This window comes from Mus caroli, chromosome 17 (genome assembly GCF_900094665.2).
Source record: "Mus caroli chromosome 17, CAROLI_EIJ_v1.1, whole genome shotgun sequence".
NCBI classification, from domain to species: Eukaryota; Metazoa; Chordata; class Mammalia; order Rodentia; family Muridae; genus Mus; species Mus caroli.
The window spans coordinates 81,699,402-81,721,001 of record NC_034586.1 but is presented as its reverse complement, the minus strand read 5'-3'; the positions used below and the strand labels follow the sequence as shown (position 1 = coordinate 81,721,001).

General features: G+C 41.1%; 1 protein-coding gene across 4 annotated transcripts in view; it reads left to right on the top strand.

Moving 5' to 3' along the window:
• Srbd1 (S1 RNA binding domain 1) overlaps window positions 1-21,600 on the top strand; it is a 165,060-nt gene that overhangs the window by 35,979 nt on the left and 107,481 nt on the right. For all 4 annotated transcript variants that reach the window (XM_029471564.1, XM_021186295.1, XM_029471562.1 and 1 more), the window contains exons 12-14: window positions 5,188-5,345; window positions 8,871-8,961; window positions 9,560-9,667. In XM_029471564.1, the coding sequence (XP_029327424.1) occupies window positions 5,188-5,345; window positions 8,871-8,961; window positions 9,560-9,667 (357 nt within the window). The remainder of the gene's footprint in view (window positions 1-5,187; window positions 5,346-8,870; window positions 8,962-9,559; window positions 9,668-21,600) is intronic.

Here is a 21,600-nt window from a genome sequence, read left to right as displayed (position 1 = left end):
GGTGCAGGTGCTTGTGTGTGTGTGCAGCTATCTGTGTATGTGTCTCTGTGTGTGAGTGTATATACATGTACATACATGGTGCAGGTGCTTGTGTGCAGAGGCAAGAAGAGGGCAGTGGGTACCCTCTATCCTCTGAACCTGCATCTTGTGTCTGAGCTAGGCTGGATGCCAGCAAGTCTTACCCTTGTCTACGCCCTGCTTGGAGCTGGGGTGACAGGCATTATCAGGATACTCATCTTGTTATGTGGGTGCTAGGATCCAAACTTTAGTTGCCATGATTATGTAGCAAGTGAACTATTGGGGCTTATTCATTCTGTTTTGAAGGGGAAAATAATCTTATGTAAAATTTCAATGTGGTACTTCTTTTTCTTTCCTTGATTTCTTCATGTTGCGTTCAACATCCAGTGGTATTTTGATATTTTGCTTTATAGCATGTGGAATGATTTCATTGCTACTAAGCTGTGTGGTGTGGGATTCTGTAGGACACAGTCCTTTTTTCATTTGCATTGTGGGTAAGCAAGAACGTGTTCTTTTCTAAAATTGCCCAAGGTAAAACAGCATAGCCCATTTCTGTTCATAGTCTGCAGGCATTGCCCAGAGCTGGGCTTCCTTAGAAATGCTTATCTGAGCGGTAGTGAAGAGGGCAGTCAAGGATGGCTCTACCAGTATTTTGAAGAAAAATATTTTGTTTCTTTATTTCTGAAGAAATTTATCATAAGGATAGAAAAAAATTGATTTCTAGGGTTTTTGTTTGTTCGCTTTGTTTTTATTGATACTTCAAATCTGGGCTCAGCTGTAGTCACAGGAGCCTGCCGTCAGCGGACATTTTCTGTGGGTGCTGAGGCCCTGAGCTCAGTCGTTCCTTTACCTGGTGAGCCATCTCACTGCCCCACATGACCTTTTAAAGTCCCATTGCATCATTTCACAGTAGTCTACTTAAAACCGTCCCTCTGAGTCTTGCGGCTATTTAGAAGAGTTTGATGACTAGGTGGATGGGCTTCATCTGTCTCCTCAGTGTCCGTGTCATTTCTTTTTCTCTTAGCCTATGAAATCACTTTCTTTTTCTCTGGACACTGAGCCTTCTGTATTAGTAAGGGTTCTCTAGAGTCACAGAACTTATGGGTAGTCTCTATATAGGAAGGGAGTTTGTTAATGACTTACAGTCTATAGTCCAACTCCCCCAAAATGGTCAGCAGCAGCTGTGAATGAAAGTCCAATAAGGATCTAGCAGTTGCTCAGGCCCACAAGGCAAGCAGATGAAGAAGAGGGAATCTTCCTTCTTCCAATGTCCTTATGTAGGTCTCCAGCAGAAGGTGTGGCCCAGATTAAAGGTGTGTGCCACCATGCCTGGATCTGGGACTTGCTTTGTCCCAGTTGACCTTGAACTCAGAGATCTTCTTGCCTTAATCTCCTGGGATTCATAGCCACCATGCCTCAGGATCTCCATGCCCAGATCCAGGCCAGAAACTTGTATCTCCCTGCCTCAAGTTCTGGGTCATGGGTGAGCCTTCCAATTCTGGATTGTAGTTCATTCCAGATATAGTCAAGTTGACAACCAGGAATAGCCACTACAATCCACCCCTTGTCAACTTGATATAAATAATACCTTATGTTCACATGAAACAATAACAAAGTCATGAATACGCCTAACATGATATAACTGTTCTTCATACAATCGCAAATGCATTTGTAAATTTACAATGGGGCAATGTCCCTTAGGAACATTCTTTTAGTATCTCAAATTAAATACCAATTGATATTAAAAAGAAATTGGAAGAAAGACAAATGTGTTCTTAACAAAATAAGACAGAAACATTCATATTACTTTATAATCCTCATTTCTGCAACTGGTCACATGGCCTTAGCTGGTATTTATAACTACCTTCCTCTACTACCCATTCTGTATTTCCTCCACCCTCTGGAAGCACCTCAGCAGGTCTTGGCTCTGCTCTTGGAGGAGTGTTGCATAGCTTCATTCCTGATGGATCTGTGTCCTTTGTCAGCCTGCTTGGATTAGGCTGGTGTAGTTTCCCATTGACTTTAATCACAGGACATGGTAGTACTAAGAGACGCCCTAAGGGATCTCCTGCACTCCACACATCATCCTTCTTACCTCCATTGTGGAGAGGCAATCCAATTTCTCCATGGTGATCTGGATCTATCACCCCTTCTAACGCTTTTATTCCTTTCTTGGCCTGTTGGTTTAAGTGTATTAAAAGCCTAAAATGACTGGGGGAAGTCTGAGCTTCCAGTTCAGTGGAATTTTGTTGTGGCTCCTGGTAGGAGCACTTCCCCCTCTGGAACCAGCAAAAATTTCCCTAGAGGGTCACTAGGAGTGATAGTGAGTGGTACTATTCCCTTCTCCACCCCTTGATTCCTGGACCCATGGATCCTGGCTATGGGAGAAACTGTACCATATATCGGACATTGATTCAAAGCATATACTGCCTTCTGAAGAACTCTGCCCCAGCCCTCCACACTGCTGCCACCTAATTGGCACTGTAACTGCATCTTCAAAAGGCCATTCCATCTTTCTATCAGACCAGCTGCTTCAGGATGATGGGGAACATTATAATACGCGTGGATTCCATGATAGTGGGCCCACTGTTGCACTTTTCTGGTTGTTAAATGAGTTTTTTTTATCACAATACTGTGAAACAATACTGTGTGGAATACCATGACGATAGATAAGGCATCCTGTGAGTCCACGGATGGTGGTTTTGGCAGAAGCATTATGTGCAGGAAAGGCAAATCCATAACCAGAATAAATATCTACTCCAGTAAGAACAAAACGTTGTTCTTTCCATGGAGGAGATGGTCCATTGTAGTCGACCTGCCACCAGGTTGCTGGCTGGTCACCTTGAGAAATGGTGACATATCTGGGGCTCAGTGTTGGTCTCTGTTGTTGGCAGATCTGGCATTCAGCAGCAGCTGTAGCCAGGTCATCCATGGTGAGTGGAAGTTTGTGTTGCTGAGCCCAAGCATAACCTCCATCTCGGCCACCGTGGCCACTTTGTTCATGTGCCCATTGACCAATGATAGGGATGGCTGGGGAAAGAGGCTGACTATCCACAGAACAGGTCATCTTATCCACTTGATTCTTTGAACCTCTTCCTCAGCTGAAGTCACCTTCTGGTGAGCATTTACATGGGACACAAATATCTTAATATCCTTTGCCCATTTGGAAAGATCTGTTCACATACTTCTTTCCCAGATGTCTTTCTTCCTTCAAGAGGGAAAAATATCAGGGCACAGTCACAATCAAAATAACAATCAAACTCTAACCGTTTAATGTCTGGGATCCACTCAACAATCTTCTAGGCTCCTCCAAGGGTTTGGGTCACTTCTCTAGCTCTGCCCTTTGTACCACACACCTTGTCTTCTAGGCTCCAGCTGCCTGTACTCTGTGCTGCTGCTGTTCTTGGTGGTTATCTAATGGTACTGGCATTTCTAAAACACTGCTGTCTTATGCTGCAACTAGGCTTCACCAATAGCCTCTCATAGGCTCTCTTCATGGTGTGAAGCCTCGACTTCTTTGCATGACCCCTTCAGTCCTGGATCATCAATTGTAGCTGAGGCTGCACCTTCACTAATGGCCTTCCATGGCCTTTCACACTGCCCAGCCTCAGTTGCTCTTCATGACCCCTTCATGCCTTTAAAACCAGTACCACCTGGGTGGCTCTTATACATTACCAAGTATAGCTGCAACACGAGGTACAACCTTGGCTATCTCTGGAACACCCTACTCCTGGTACCAACTTCTGAATTAGTCAGGATTCTCTAGAGTCACAGAACATATGGGTAGGTAGTCGCTATATAGTATGAGAGTTTGTTGATGACTTACAGTCTGTAGTTCAACTCCCCAACAGCAGCAGCTATGAATGGGAGTCCAAGGATCTAGTAGTTGCTTAGTCCCACAAGGCAAGCAGGCAAAGAAGAGGGAATCTTCCTTCTTCCAATGTCCTTATGTAGGTCTCCAGCAGAAAGTGTGGCCCAGATTAAAGGTGTGTGCCACCACTCCTGGGACACCTGTGCCACTCTCCTTGTGTGCAGTGTCTCATCCAGGTTATCTGTCTACTGTCCCCACCTCTGTTGTATGTCCATTACATTTCCTGTCTCATTCACCTGAGCCACTCCTTGTATAGGTTCCTCCTGAGTTAGCCCTCGTCATTGCTATAGTCTGCTCTGTCTGTCTTTCTGCTCCTTCCATCATGGTGGTCTTCTGGGAAGGGTGTGGTCTTTCAGCTTTGTATCTCTTAAAACAATCTTGATAAGACTACCAACCAATGACTTCACAATAAATGACGTTCAAAATAAAGGTTTAAAAACACTTGTAATGATATTACAAGTACCCTGTTTTGGAGAAGTCAGAGAATTACAATGAAATGTTAGAGAAGATGAATAGACAGTAGCATGTGCATCTTCACACATATCTAGTTAACCCTCCCCAGACATAAAACATATTTCGAATTACTTTGTTTTAAGTTTTCTTATGGCCAATGGCATTTGTTTCTTATTTGGTCTAATAGGAAAGAAATACTTCTTATGACATAATTCTTATGAATTTCAAGAGCTGATACATTTCTTCACGGCTCCCGCTATCTCTAAGCTCATCATTGACGTATTTTCATTCGACAAGGTTTTAAAAGTGCACTCCTAACAGTGTCTGCGTAAAACAGAGACATGGTTATATGAGGCCTGACTCTGTACCAGCTCTTAGGAACTGTGGCGTTGCCACATGACAGGGAGGAGGAGATGTGGAGTGGAACGCAGACAAAGACATTGAGAGTACTAAACTAAATAACATTGGAAGAGGCTGCTGTGCTGCCATGCCTTGTCATTCTTGTTTGTGGTTTATATTTGTAATCATCTGCTAGGCTTTAATTTGACTTGCAAATCTTCAAGGCTCTTTCTCGTGATTGTACATATTTAACTTAAAACTTGTATCTGATGGAGCAGTTGTAGAAGACAGGTATGAAAACGTAGACAGTTTGCTTTGGAATTGTTTGTGGTGTTATGTTTCTGTGGTGAGCAGAAGTAGACCCAGTGTGACTCAGGGTCAGGATGTTTCATCCCTGAGGATTGACTACACGAAATACCTTCTGTTCTTTTTTCTGAGAAGAGAATTTGGATGAATGAAAATCTAAGTACTTTTTGTGTTGTCCCCCTTCCCCTCTATTTCTAAAGAGCCAAACTGACATCAGACGCAGAGAAGCAATCAGTAATGATGTTTGGACAGAACCTCCGCCAGCTCCTTTTAACAAGTCCTGTGCCAGGCCGAACCTTGATGGGAGTAGATCCTGGCTACAAACATGGATGCAAACTAGCCATCATTTCTCCTACTAGTAAGTTCTTCAACTTTTCATATGAGAGCTTTTTGGTTGATCCTAAATTCCACTTCATAGATTTAGTTGTTTAGAAATTGTTTTCTCACGGGGCTGTGGGGACCAGAGGGTTTCCAGTATGTCTGGTCAGAACTCTCATCATGTCTCTATCTCTCCATTAACTAGTGTTAGTGTCAGGTTGAACTCCTGGTCTCCTCTTTTGTTCTTTTCTGTTTTTCTTCTCTCTCCTCTCCCTCTCCTCCTCCCCTTCTCTTCCTTTCTTTCTTGACACAGTTTCTTGTAGTCCAGGCTACCTTTGGTACTCTTGGTGGCTGAGAACCCTGAACTCAGGATTTCTTCTGTCTCTCCTGAAATTTGGCTCTGTAGGCCTGTGTTAGCGCATCTGTGTATGTAGTGCCTAACCCTTCAAGCCCAGGCAATTATTCTCCAGTTGCGCTCTATAGAACGCCTGGTGCTGAGACTTGAACTCATAGCTCTTATCAACTTCAACTCTTTATGGTGTATTCTGATTTTATATACATTTTAAGTATCAGATATTTTGTAGCTGTGAATATTCAGTTACTGTAGTTTTCCTGTCCCGTGTAGTTAGCCTTCCTGTGACTCCTTTCCACACTTCTGTGTTCTCATTTGAGAAATCTTCATGTCTGAAAAGTTCCACGCTACTACTTCTTCTTCTGTTGTGAGACAGGGTCTCTGTGTAGACCTGGAACTCAGTCTGTAGACCAGGCTGGCCTGAACTCACAGAGATCCGCTACCTCTGCCTCCCGAGGGCTGTGAGTTAGTTGACAAAATGTTGTCTCAGTTTTTATCTGAAAAAGCTGCTCTTGTGTTCATTTTTGAAGATTATTTTCATGGATAGATTGGTTAATCGGTAGTTACTTAAAGATATTGTCCTATTGGTTTTAGTTTTATTGTTTTGGCTGATAGCTTTTTTTCTTCCTCTGTAATTCATCTAGAGACTTATAGGTGTTCCTTCTGGTGCCAAATTTTCTGTTTGTTTCAAAGTTTTTATGTGATATGTTTAACACTGTGAATGTGTCGGCATGAATTCCATTTCAGAGGGCCATTATGTTAATATATTTCTCATTTTCCTTTCTTCTTTTTCAGTGTTTTACTTTATTTTCTACTGATTAGTATTTCTCCAGTCTTCTCTAAGCTGTTATTAGATCTGTCTGTTTGAGTCTCTTTATGTAATTTTTTTATGGTTTTAGAGTTTCTCTTTGATATGTAGTTATACATGATAATTCTCTGGTAAGCATCTTCACTTTATTTTGTCATCTTTGTTATCTCTTTGCTTTGCTTCTCTGAAGACATCTGTTTTCTGTCCCTTGGCTGGGTTTTCATCTCTGGAGTGCTGTCTCCCCTCACGCTGTCCTTCGCTGGCCTGTGCTGCCCTCCTTCGTATTGACCCAGGGTTGGTACATGTGCTGTTGAATCCAGACTATGCTTTCTCTTCCATCTGAAATCAATTCTTGCCATTTCATTCATGTGGTTTTATGATTCTGATGTATATTAACCTCATAGGTTATATAATATTCTCTTTTTTAAAAAAATCTCATTTTCATATATCATGTTCTGTTTTCTGGGTATATTATGGTAGACTTTTACTTTCTGCCATAAGAAAGAAAATGTGTCTACAGTTTGCCCATCATCCTTTTGTTTTGTTTAGGTTATGTTTCTAGTATTTGAGAAGGTGAGTTGGGTGGGGACAGGCTTCTCACTGTGTAAAGCTTACTTTGTCTTATGTTTGGTGGTTATTAGAGATGTCAGCTGGAGCTGGCCAGTGGTTTTTGGCGTGGGCTGTCTGCTGCCTTCTCCTGTGTGACCTGGGTCCTTTGCTTCTTCTGTCCTTGCCTTGCTCACTTAGACCTGATTCTTGCTCTTTCTTTGCACTCTTATAGTTTGTCTTCTTTTGCTTCAGGAGTCCATGAGGGTCAGTTTTTCAGTCTCCAGAAGGTCACTGGGCAGCCTGTAGCCTGGTGGGCTCCAGTGTTAGCTCCTCAGATTGACTCTTGTGCTCCCCGGTATGGGAACTCTTCTCTTGGGCAATCAGCTCTGCCCTGCCCCGCAGAGGCTTCCTACAGAAGTCTCTGTGCTGTGCTGTGCCCTTCCCAGCCGCTTGGTATTTGCTTTTGGAGGATTTTTGTTCCCTTTGTCACAGGTACAGCCACGGTTTTTGCCTTTTGTTTTCCTAGTTGTCATTTATGCTATTCATGTTTCCCACATGGGAAGGATCAGCAATAGCAGGATTTTTTCTGTACCCACTGAGATGCTTGTCCCTTACTGTGTCCCTTACTGTGCCACTGTGATGATTTTCCTTAGTGTTTTAGTTCTTTAAATTTACTCTGTAGCCTAGGCTAGCCTTCAGCTCACTATGTAGCCCTGCTGAGGTCTTCCTCCCATAGCTTTCTGAATGTTGGGATTCTGTGCCCTGCTAAGGAGTTTTGTTTAGAGAATGTCTGATTACATATATTTTAAAGGTAACTTCAACTTGACCTTGGTACCTTCTTCTGTACATGCTGGTATGTTGTATCCCTAGTTATATAGCTTCTTTATTTCTAGTATATTTGTATCTTCCTTTTCTTGATACTACTGAAAGCATTTTTTCTTATAGTTTATTTGAAACTTAATTGACCCTTTCTGTTGTAGTTTTTCCTCCCCTTTTATTCCTTAGTTAGTTTTGAAGGGCTGCTGGCAGAGAACTTGAGGCAGTCTCCCCAGCGTGTCTGCTCAGTCCTGGATCACATCACTTATTTCTTACCCCTTTCTTTCTGGAGGTTATCCGTGACTCTTACTAATTTCCTATCATCTTTACATAGTTCATTTATTTCTCTTCATTGAGGGATCACCCTGAAACTTTTATTTCAGTTAGAAAATTTATTTAAAAATAAAATACTTTATGTGTAATATAATGCCAAGATAGAAAAAGCCTGAAGTTCTTAAATATATAGCTCAAAGAAATAGAATAAACAAATTCATATATCAGCAACTGAAAAGAACTAGAATATCATGACCGAGCCAGGTCTATTCAGCAGGTAGCCAGGCAGTGTGAGCTATGGCTGCTGCCCATGATGAGGCTGGCTTTCTGAAAGCCTTTTCTCCTGAAGGTGCCATAGCATAATGTCCACCTAGTAATGGTCTCGTGTTGAAAAGTGGAGCTCTTTTACTTTGAAAGTAACAGCATTTGTGAGTCCTTGGGAAGAGCCTGATCTAGTGACTGTGCATGCATCAGACTTTAGTATCCTATTTTACATTTAGCTTGTGTGCGTGTGTGCATGTACACTCGTTCATGGAGGGCAGAGGAGAGCTTGAGGTGATCATTTGTATTCTTCTACCGTGTGGGTGTCAGGACCCAGCTAAGGGTGGCAGGTGTGGGACAAGCACACTGGCTTTCTGAGGCAGCTCACAGACCCTGAGCTTGCATTTTAAAAGGTAAGCCAGTCCCATTTTCTGTTGCAACTTGTTTAATAGAAGCAGTAGTGAGTTCTGGTGTGCAAGTGTCTTTTCCGCCCCTGCCCTTTTCAGGTCAGATCCTTCACACGGATGTGGTTTATTTGCACTGTGGACAAGGCTTCCGGGAGGCCGAGAAGATCAAGAGGCTCTTGCTGCATTTCAAGTAAGAAAATCAGTATCTCGGCTAATCACAGGCGCTTTGGAAGCTCCTAATTTGGAGTGCGGGACTAAGGGAAACACCCGAGGAGAAAGAAAGCCCCAGTGCACAGTGCTAGGGGGAATTGCTGGGAACGCATGCATGGAGACTGTGGTGGGATACTTTTCCTCTCTCCGCCTCCTGTCAAGTGGAGGGGATGCTCTGGTACTGGGAGATCCTTCCTACCCCCTTCCCTCCCTTCCATTCTCTCCTGATGAAGGGATATTGCAGTCGTTAAGAACTTCAGAAATTAACATCGTATAATTTAGTTGTATTTATTGTAGTTTGGAATGAGCCCGAGGTTACTCCTTTATTTTGACTCTTTGTAGATGAGAAGAAAGCTGCCTGACTGTCCTTAAGATGACAGTAAAGGGTTGCTCTGTGCTCTCCCCTCTCCCTTACCAAATGCAGCGTGCTGTGTAGTCTAGAGCAGAGGAGAGGTTGTGTGGATACAGGCGAGAGGAAGAGCTGTGTCTAGCACTTGTGCATTCTGTGTGCTTTCTCTGGTTTACTTCAGAAATGTGCCTGAGACTCATCCAGGTTCTCATTCTGTTTTCCCTTGAAGCTGCAGAACAGTGGTGATCGGAAATGGAACTGCCTGCCGGGAAACTGAAGCTTACTTTGCTGACCTGATAATGAAAAATTACTTCGCACCCCTGGATGTCGTTTACTGGTAAGGACAGAAGGAAGACTTGTTTCTTGAAGTGTGTAGGAGTTTCTCAGGCTCCTTTTGTGATGAGTTTTCCTTTCCTTTTGAAAATATATGTCTGTGTGCCTCCCTAACTGCCTCTGGCTGTTAACAATAATGTTGCAGATGGAACCTGAGAATCATTTAAAAAATGCTGTTGGAAGTGATGGTATATAATACTTTATATATAATACAGTAATCCTCGCACTTGGGAGGTGGTTGCAGGAGAACATCTACAAGTTGAGGGCAGCATGAGCTTACACAGTAAGACCCTGCCTCAAAAATATCAAAATAAAACTAGTTAAAACATTTTGAGTTTGATCTAAACGTGCTCATGGAGCATGTCTTCAACGAGCTTTAGGTATTATATAATATAAGGAAAAATGAACCATGATGGTATAAAAATCTGGAATTATTAAACTTGATGGAATAAAGATGACTGGTCTTTAAACAACCATACTTAAGTCCTGTAAAAGCCATTTCCTGTTTGTAGTATTTGAGCTGTGAGTTACTAGAAGTGAGAAGGCACATGGATTTGTAATTTTGTGTTCCAGAGACACTGTAGAAATATACAGTTCCACTGTACTGTAGAGTGGCTGTGCCTGATATGCAGTAGTGTGTCTTTTACTGTTCATTTCTTCCATTCCCTCTTGAGAATATCAGGAAACTGTTGTGTACAGGTTGTAGTCTATTCCTGTACCTGAGCAGCCATTCCGGCTCTCATTCTAATGCAATTGTCACAGCACATTAGCCCCAGTATGCTTGTCTGTTTGCTCAGAGCTATTTGCTAGCACTTTACCATTGACTTGTGAAGTCTCTAAGCGTTGCAGAGATCTAAATCAGAACTGCATTAGGAAAATCAGTATTTGATTTCGTTTGCTGTCACCGGTCAGTTTAATGTGGGACCTTCCATTTGTCTCCATGCTTTCTCTGTCTGTCATTCTATGTGCTTTCTCTTATGTATTTTCAGAATCTTGCCAATCTGCTTTTAAATCTTTTCAAACTGTCCTAGTGAAGCCTCTAGTACGTTCCTCGTCCGCTCTGGAGTGCTTTTTATCACGATTTGCTGCTTAAGTTAGGATGCTCTGACTTACAGCACTCCTTCCACGTATATCATAGCCATTCACCTTCTTTCGAGTGTCTCTACTCCTACCCTTGAAACACTTTGTAATCTCAGAAACTTCTCCATACTCTGGGGAAAAGAAACTGTCCAGGCTTTCAAATCATAACTACAAAGGAGATAAAATTTTAAGCTGGATCCAAGAGTCAGAGTTTAACTGGGATTTAGTCAGTCACTTACATTTAAAGTTGAAAGTGCAACTGAAAATGTAAGAGTTACATGTGCTCTTTTAGGAGTTACATCTGCTGAGCCATCTGTTCGGCCTCTCCACTTTATATTTTGAGTCCAAGTCTCACCTAAACTTGGAGCTAGACATTGGGATAGATTGGCTCGCTAGCAAATCACTGGGATTTTCCTGTTTCCATCCAACCTTGCACAGGGGTTGCTGCCTTTGCAGCTGTGTATGGCTTTTACATTAATGCTAGGAGTCTGCACACAGGCCCCCATGTTCAAGCAACAAGTACTTTATCTACTGTAGCCTGCTATGAATTCATTCATATTTATTAACATTAAGCATTAAACTGGTTTTGATCACATAAATCTTTTCAGCTATTGACTAGACTTACAGTAGGTTGAAATACCTCTTTTATAAAATGCTTGGGACCAGACATATTTAATATTTTAGATTTTTTTTTAAATTTGTGATACTTCCATATATATAATAACATATTATGTGGCTAGGACTTGAACTCAAACATGAGTCTTTTTTATGTTCTACATAAACCTTATACACAAAGCCCAAAGATAATTAGGCAATATTTATAATGTGATTATGCTTTGACCAGGACCTATCACATAAAACCATATATGGAACTTTTTATTTGTGTCATGTCAGCATTAAAAATTTTTAGATTTTGAGCATTTAGGTTTTTATAGAGTTAATATTTTCTCAAGTTAGATGTTGATTTTATCAATAAAATTATGATATGGTAGTGTTGTCTAATTGAATTATGAAAATAGATATTTCATATGAAATGTTTAATATTTAGTATCTTATATTTTAATCTCCAATTGACAAGCTTTAGAATAAAGATTGCTCTAAATCACTTTTCTGTGTATGTTTTGGAGCATCATAGATACATGAAGTCGCTCCAAACCTGGTGTCTAGAAATGTAGAACAGTTTGGTTTGTTCTGTGGCTTTACTTGTTTATGTTTCTGTGCTGAAAACTTTCCTATACACATGGATGTTAGCAGGCAGATCTCAAAAGAAATAAGAAAACTTTTCAGTGAGCACTTTTATTGGGAGGAATGGATTGAGAATTACAGTGTGCAGTGCAAGGGAGCAAAGTGGGGTGCTGTGTGTGTGTCTGGGGGTGTGGTTCCAATGTTACGCGTAGCCTCGGCCTGATTACTGAGGGACAGAAGCGACTAGATCATGCTAGGAGAAAAGCCCGGTGGTAGACATCTGGGAAACAGACAGTGATGCTCATTCTTCTTTCATTCCAGTGTGTTAGCAACTTTTAATAGGAAGAACACATAATTTAAGGAAGCATAAGGCTTTTTCCCTTGAGGTAAGTTTATGTACCTTCTTCCAGAGGCTAACAATTATAGGGAATTGGATGGGCCTTGAAAGGTCAACTCCCTTGTGGAATAAATAGACCTTTACTTTAAGATAAAAACATTAAGCTTTTTTCAAAACTGAAAGTAAAGTTCATGTTACTGGAGTGGAAACTTAAAGGTTCTTTGGAAAGTCAATTGGATGTTGTTTTATTAGGGCAAACATGTGAAGGAACATGTTTTAGCTTAAGTGGACACACGGGAAAGACTAAGGCAGACTCATGAAGGAATGTTTGGCTGAAGCAGACACAGGTGAAAGGATGTGAAGGAATCTTTACTAACAACATATGCCTTGGTTCACCTTACACTGCACAGTTGCTGGGGCTCCATAGAAACACACCAAAAAACTTGTGGTGATGTGCTGCAGTTTCTTTCTGCTTCTGTGGATTGGTAGAGTGATGTCTGCTGAGATAGACACATGCTGAGGCAAGACCTGTGGAGGACACATGATGTTTGGAGAGAGTATAAACAGGGCTCGATAAACAGTGATGGAGGCTGAACTTAGCTTGCTTATAGACTGTATTAGTCAGGGTTCTCTAGAGTCACCGAACTTATGGATAGTCTCTATATAATAAAGGAATTTATTGATGACTTACAGTCCGCAGCCCAATTCTTAACAATGGTTCAGTAGTAGCTGTGAATGGAAGTCCAAGGATCTAGCAGTTACTCAGTCTCACACAACAAGCAGGCAAAGAAGCAAGAGCCAGACTCCCTTCTTCCAATGTCCTTATATTGTCTCCAGCAGAAGGTGTAGTCCAGATTAAAGGTGTGTTCCACCACACCTTTAATCCCAGATGACCTTGACCTCAGAGATTTAATCTTCTGGAATCCATAGCTACTATGCCTCAAGATCTCCATACCAAGATCCAGATCAGAAACTTCTATCTCCAAGCCTCCAGATAAGGGTCACTGGTGAGCCTTCCAATTCTGGATTGTAGTTCATTCCAGATATAGTCAAGTTGACAACCAGGAATAGCCACTACATAGAGCAAGCTTGCTGGTCTTGTCTTCACTGATCTTTGCTTCTCTGAGAGGCACAGCTTTTATGCCAGTAGGGAAAACTTAAAGATAAATTTGCATGGATTTTATATATGGCATGTGATTTAGTGGTAAATTACACATGGAGAAGTAATAGCAAAGGTTGTATAGAGGGGCAAGAAGTACAGACTCCAGGTACACAGAGATGCTGTCGCTGTGATCTTAAGAAGCCACTCACACTGAAGGAAGGTATGTGTATATTAATTTATCTGTGACTTTTAGATTTCTGTTCTCACTATTCTTACATGAGTTCTCTAGAGCTGTGTTTTTCATAACATAGAGTTCAGTCCATTGGTAAAAGTTCAAAAACATTTTAGTTGAGAAGAACAGAAAATGGAGCCCAGACATCATGTCCTGACTGCTGGATTATATATGTGCTAGGTTGTAGTGTGTGCTGGGTTGTAGTGTGTGCTGGGGTATATATGTGCTGGGTTGTAGTGTGTGCTGGGTTGTAGTGTGTGCTGGGTTGTAGTGTGCCGTGCCTTTGCTCTTCTCAGTGGCAGGGTCAGTCAGGTTTGAGGATCATTGCTACAGGAAACCTAGCAACCGTTTAAAAGCTTACAAAGCTTGGGAATTGCTGAGAGAAAAATTGGCTGAGCAGGTGAGAAGTTTTTAGAAATAGAATTGGGGCTACTTTGTAAGATGACAAAAGAGCCTCGTTTTGAAAGAAAATAGGAAAATAATGCAAATAGCACAAAATATGTGACCCAGACACTGAGGCTGCACCTGGATAACCAAAACCACAATCCTTTCCAAATTTTTCTGAAATTTTTAAATTAAGATAGAATTTTCTCACAAGATTCTTTGTGTCAGAAAAAAACTTTCTAAATACTTTGGCTATTAACTCATGTCAGGGTTTTTTATTGAAATTTCACTGTAAGAGAAAAGGCTTCTAGTATAGAGGCCAACTGAGATGAACTCCTAAGAGTAGACTTTTATTCAAAAGAGAATATGAAAGTACTGTTGTAGAAAACCAAAACTGTTCGGGTGACTGGTTCTTCAAACAAGTCTTAGATCCATTACCATGTGCCAGGTGACTGCATTAAGGAGTGTATTTAGAATGCTGTAATGTGTGTGTGTGTGTGTGTGTGTGTGTGTAAGAGCTTGAATTTCCTCTGCTTAAACTAAGATTGGAACAAATTTTCTTTTACACTCAAACATTTTCTTCTGACATCTGCTAGTGTTTAGTATCTGATCTAGGTCTTATGTAGGTAATCATGATGTTTTATATGCAAATATTCCATCATGTTCTGAAGAGAGTAATTGATTTCCAGGGCTTTGCCAGTAGGAAAAAGAAGTTGAAACTAAAAGTGAAAGTCAATTTATATGTACTGACTGCAGACCTCCTGCAAGCGTGACTTTTACAAAGACATAAAAAAAAAGCCGAAAAAGTATAAGTAACCAAAGATGTTTGTTAAGAGGGGATATTGAAAATAGTTCTCAGAGACTAAAGCTTAAGGTTAAAATGCATTTCTTTTTCTTCTCTTAGTGCTAAGTATAACATAGAAGGCTTTTAATAATTACCTTAGAGGAAAGAGGTAAGTGGATCCCACTGCTTCTAGATAGACTCTCATTGCCATTGGTGAATGACCAGACAAGGAAGAATTGTTCACCTCTCCTTCAGGTCTGGGAGAAAAAAATGATTTTCGGGCTAAAGATAGGAATGGGTATCACAGAAGAAGACAGGAATGTAATTGAAATAGGACCTCTCTGAGATAAGGGGTACTAGTTTTTACTTTATCATCCTGTGCAGATGAAGCATTTCCTGATGCTGTGGGTGCATTTATGAATGACATCAGGAAAGCACAGTGTGGTTGCTGAGGGGATTGGGAACTAGAGACAGATGGTTGCTATTGTCCTGTCCCAAAGAAGAAATAAAGTTCTGAAAGTGGCTGTTGGGTGTGTTCTTGTCAGGCAAAATGGTAGTAACCTCAGGAAGTCAGTGTGCACCTAGAAATTAAACACTAGACTAGTGAACCCTCGATCTCAGCCACACTCCTTGATAGTCTTTCTAGACCCTGTGAGTGAACCAGAGGTGTGGCTATGTGACTTCCTGAGGAATGTTGATTAATGTCTGGTGCAAAGGCCTCAGTACCTTCCTTACACACACACACACACACACACACACGAGGACTGGTTATTATAGTCAGATTTGGAGGTGTCCTTTTCAAATCTGTGGACACTAGAATCTGCTATGAAAGGCCTTGGGTTTTAGCTACAGTCTTGTCACGTGAGCTATCATTTGGATGAATGACTCCTGCGGTGTTAGAGTGTTCCATTAGATTTTGAAGGGATGATTTCTGAGGTTTCCTTGATTTCTGATTGTGGGCAATTCTTTTAAATAACACGAGCCATCTGAACCTTTTCCTTTAGTTGAAAGAAACTTACTTTCTAACAAATTACGAAACCTCACTGCACAGCCCAGATGTATTTACCTGTGTAAAACCCAGTGTTCTGAAGTCAGCACTATTTTATGTGAGGCAATGTGGTCACTCTTATTTCTTTCTCATTAATGTAGCTCCTTCCCTTCTTTCTCTGTAATTACGAAGGACATCCTATGATGTCATTGTGTATCTTCGGCTGGGCTCAAGCTTGTGATCCTCTTGCCTTAGCCTTCCTAATTCTGAGGCCACAGGCATGTGGTGCTGTGGCTGACATGAATTACTCTTGGAAATTGGGATGGCCTCCGTTGTTTTATGAGTCTCAGCGTGGTCATTGTAAGTCAGGACAAGGTGAAGCGATGAGGTGTTCCCATTCTGCATGCTCTGTAGTTGCAGGCTGGGAAGATGTAAGGCACTGTAGAACTTTGTTTCCTTTGACCTCTCAGTGTCCTCTCCTTCCCAACACTTGGCCGTAAGCACTGGAGTCTTCTCAAGAAGGCTTCTTGTTGGAATATTTGTGCAATTCAGTCAATTTAAAAGTAAATTTATGTTCCTTTTGTTAAAAGGCCAGAATGCTTTTAAACATATGTAGTTAAATAGACTGTTTCAGCTAAATAGAGTGCGAAAGGGGGCATAAGGAATACATAATAAGGGGAGAGGGTTTTTCAAAACAATGTTTAGATTTGAATTCAGTTTGACAGTTTTTGATCAAAATAAAATGTGTTTTACCAATTTTGTAACCCATGTGCTTTTGTGTCTCCAAGTCCAATTTAAATATCTGTAGGAGTTGCCCCAACCCACCCTTAACTACATCCCTTCTTGTAGATCTTTGTTTATTGACTTAGATTTGAACTGGCCTAGAGCCCAGAGATGGTCACTTTGCATCTTAAGGTTTTTGGTTACAAATCTACTTTTGTTGCCAGTCCCAATACAGATTCTTGATTGTTTTTGTTAGTTTTATTGTACGTTCTTGCCAAAGATACAGTGTAGTGTAACTAAAACAGATGTTCTCTTAGACAAGTGCACATGCTGGAGCAGAGTGTAATGTCAATTCAGCAGCAGGCTGTTGAGCAGCACCTTAATAAGTGATGGACTTGGGAGTCTTGTTTCTGATAATCTTTAGCTTATGGAAGAAATAGTGCCTATTTTGAACAGTTATTAATATATTTTTCTCTGTAGTTTCAATTTGAGCATCTACAATTTTATATTCTTGTAAACTGACAGTTTACTGTGATTTTAAAATAGTAAAGAATTCATCCATCTCATGTTTATATATGCTTCTTAAAGCATATATATCAGATAAGCACTGCTTCTGACCTGGAGATGTTAGTAGAAAGCAATAGTGTTAAAGACTAATGCTTGTGGGGGCTAGAGAGATGGCTCAGTGGGTAAGAGCGCCCGACTGCTCTTCCGAAGGTCCAGAGTTGAAATCCCAGCAACCACATGGTGGCTCACAACCATTCATAACGAGATCTGACTCCCTCTTCGGGAGTGTCTGAAGTGTACTTACATATAAATAAATAAATCTTAAAAAAAAAAAAAAGAACAACAACAAAAAAAGGACTAATGCTTGTGAATAGATGAGTGAGTGGGATTGTTATCTTTCCAGTGACACTATTCTTGCTAGTGCTGGGAGCCACACTATGGGAGATGGAGAGCCTGCCTTGCAGGACTTTTAGTAGCTATCCCTTAGGGTCCAATGCCGTCTGTGCTGGATTCTGTGTTGGGGGAACACAGGCATGCAGAGCACCTGGACAGATAACTTTAAGTCACTTTAGCACCGTTTGTTCGTGGTTCCCATGTGAATTCATGTGAGGGTGAGTGGTAAGTCTTAGGGACCATTTGTACTGTGAGATGTGCTCGGAGCCTCTTCTCCTTCATGGTTTGTTGTTGTTGTTGTTGTTCCCCTGTGCTTTCCGTTTTCCGTAAGTTTGGGCCAGCACTTTGAAAAAGAAGTGTTCTGCTGGCTAGTCAGGAATGCATCAGTTCTTTCTTACAGCTCCTGTCTGGGTCAGAGAGTCACTAGATTCTTTGCTTTGCAATTGCTGTTAGCAGAATTCACAAATGCAGCAATTCTTTGCTACAGTCCTTTTCATTTGCTTCTGTGAGACTTGTAGATTCAGGGACCAGAAACTCAGAGTTGAAAATAAGAGCTCTTAAATCCACCTTATTTGTGTTTTTTGGCATGGTATAGTGGTTTTTTTTTAATTCTAATGTGTTTTATGTGGCTAAATCTTTGTATTAGGTACTCCTAACTTAGCGAAATACCACTTTTAAGTTCCCCCACATCCGCACATTTCTAAGGTTACACCCAACTTAATTCCCATTGCTTTTCTGCTTCATAGCACTTGCATATTGAAGGAACCCTAACATTTGGGTTCATGTTATGATAATGAGGTTTCCAGGACGTAGAGGATTAGAGGTGTCGCAGGTCTCGTTGCAGAGGAAAGTTCAGAAGCGCTTGCAAAGCTTGCCTGATTGGCGGGTTGAGGTGCTTTTATTTATTCACTACTCATGCAGCATTAATCCGCATTTCATCAGGTACCTACAGTGCTGTAATTCTAGACATGACCTTGGATCTTGATTTACTTCAGCTCCGTTTTCTTTATTAATGTGCCATGAAAGAGGTACATGAAAGATAGCCAACATCAAAGCTCCTTTTAAAGTAAAATGGTTGATAGGAATTCCCTGGTATTTAACATTGTCTGTCAAATGCTTCAGCTGGTTTGCATCCTTTTACAAGCTATTGCTTGCTGCACTAAAAGAAATTTAAAGCAGTTGTCTCAAGTGTTCATGGGATGAGGTGGGGTGGGGTAGTAGGGATGGTGGTGGCGATGGTAGTGACGAGGACTGAGTCAGACAGGAGAGAGAGGAAATGAGAGGTAAGAGCATGCTCTTCCAGCTTGCTTCTCCTGCTCTCATTTTATGTTTTCTGGTGTGCCGAGGGGTTTGAGATCAGAGCGCTGCTAGGATTCAGTGGAGCAAGCATGCACCTTGGTTATCAGAAGGTTGAAAAGTGGCCAAAAATCCCTCAGACTTCTGTGACAGACTAAGAAAAAGGCAATGCTAGTATCCTTTCCAGAGATTGTCTAAACAATTGAGCTTCATAGCCTGTTTACAATTGAATACTTCATGGGAAACAGAGTCTGAATAAAGGCCAAAGAAAGTGGGATCCAGAGAAGGCTGGCCGTGTGTTGTTGTGGACTATACTTCTGTAGGTAGATTGCTTAGCGGCTGAGAACTCTTTGTGGACAAATGTCTGAGAGTACAACTTCTTGTAGCTAAGTTTTGAACTTTTGTTTTTGTTTTACAAATAGTGATTGTTTTTTTCCCTACCTAAGAGGAAACACGTCAAAGCTGTGTACTTTGAAGGCTCTCACCAGTTTCCCAGGATTTATACCCATCATCTTTACTATCAACTTTCCTCATCCAAATAGTGGAAAATAGAAACCGTGGCCTGCTTTAGAAAGTGATATCTATTTGCCTTCAGACTTACATTTGACCACACCCACATAACATGGGCTTGTAAAAGTCCTTTACAGTCTATTGCAGTAAGAGCTCTTATTAACAGTATGTGTTAACATATATTTGCATTTAAGTAAAACACTGTAAAACTGTTATGTATGATATGATATATACATTTAAAAGATTTATTTATTTTATGTGTTGTATGAGTTTATATGTACCATGCATGCAGGTGGCCAAGAAGGTCAGAAGAGGGCATCAGATCCCAAGGAAGTGGGCTTACTAGGATTTGTGGGCTTACTAGGAGATGATACTGGGAGCTGAGCGTGAGCCCTCTAAAAGACTAGTAAGCTTTCTTAACTGCAAAGCCATTTCTCTAACTTCCAAATTACTATATTTTCATATTCTATAATTTTCTGTGTACTTCTCTGATTATTTTTATTCATATGTGATGGGAAAATAAATTTCAACTGAGGCCTAGTCTTAGAAGTTTATTGGACTAAAGACTTAGCTTGTAGAATATAGGATACCCACACTTGAGTGACATGCAGCAGTTTAGTAATAGCCTTTCTCAGAAAAGCATATTATTTTGACACTCTGTAGTGATCAACACAAACTGAACTGCCGAGATCTCTTTTTGGGGTTTATGAAGGGGGATAGCTTAGTCAATATGAGGGTGAGTCTATGTGCAGTTTATTTGAGGTCAAACTCTGTGATGAAGAAAGACAGATGGGAGAGGTACATCTGACTAACTTGCCAATAAAAGCAATGTAGAATTTGTTGCCATCATTGCCATATTCCATATGTGGCTCTTTGTTTACGTGTCCCAGTCTTATCTTTTCTGGGATAAGAAAAGTGAAGGCTGTAGAGATGTCTCTGTCTGATTCCATTGCCTTACTATGCAGGCTGCCCTCAAACATGATTAGATTGCTTTAGCCTTCAGAGTGTTGCACTATTAATATGTGACATCATGCCTCACAGGAGGTTTCTGGCTTATTATAGTCACTGACAGCGAATCAATGCACCTTAGAAAGCACTTTTTTCTTTTTGTTGCTATTTATTTAAAATTCTGGGGTTTTGTGTATTCTACCTTATTGAGGATCAACATAGTTAAAGCACATAGATTCATCCCAGTATTATGTATGTTGTTATTCAAACATTCCAACTGCAGGCTATTCTGGATTGACCAGCGTTATTATAATCAAGGATCAGTGTGCAGGAATAGAAATCCTGACTAAAACAAATTGGTACCAGCATAGTGGATTATTCCTGTGACAACCTGACCATGATTTGGGGAGGACTGTGGAAGGACTTTGGAACTTTGGGCCAGAATATCCATTCGTTGTTAAGAGCTCTGTCAGATGTTGTGTAGGAGCTTGGAAGATAATGTTGAGAACCATGCAGAAGATGGAGGTTTAGCTTGTGAAATTTCAGAGGGAAAATTAAAGATTTTTTTCAGGGCATTGCTGTTTTGATTGTAAAGATTTTGTAGTTCTGGCAAGCTGGAGCTGAAGAATCAGCTGTTGGTTAACAAGATACCAGAACTACTAAAGCAAAAACTTTGCATTACTGGGACTATTGATGCTGGTTAGGTGGAGCTAAGAACTTAGCGGTGATTAAGAAGAGACCAGCATCATTCAGGTGACATCTTCTGGGAAGTGTTTTCTGAAAGCACAAAGAGGCTGTGTTCCAGAGATAGCCAAGGTTGTACTCCTGCTGCAGCGGGACTTGGTAATGTGTAAGGGTTGTACTGGCTTTGAAGGCATGAAGGGGTCACGCAGAGCAGCTGAGGCTCTGCACTGTGAGAGGCCATGGAAAGTGCAGCCTGTGCGGCACTGTGGGAAGGCCATTGGTGAAGGTGCAGCCCCAGTTGTAATTAAAGGCCCAGGACTGAAGGGGTCATGCAGTGTTTTGGAGATGCCAGTACCATGAGATGATTACCAAGAGCAGCGGCAGCAGTGGAGTACAGGCATCTGGAGCCCAGAGGACGACGCGTGTGCTACAAAGGGCATGGCTGGAGAAGTGACCCAAGCCCTTGGAGGAGCCCAGAAGATCGTGAGTTAGATCCCAGACATTGGATGGTTGGAGATTGATTTTTTCTTTGATTGTGACTGTGCCCTGATATTTTCCCTCTTGAAGGAAGAAACTGTTTTAATGGAGCCCACAGTTAAGAGACTTTTAATTGTAAAAAGACTTTGGNTTTTAAAAGAGATGGATATTTTAAAGAGATTGAAATTTTAAGAATATGTAAAGACTGTGGGACTTTTAAAGTTATTTAGATCTTGGGGATAAATAAGAATGTAAGGGTTGAGGCTTACTAGTGATGTGTTTGTGAGTCAAGTTGACAAGGGGTCAA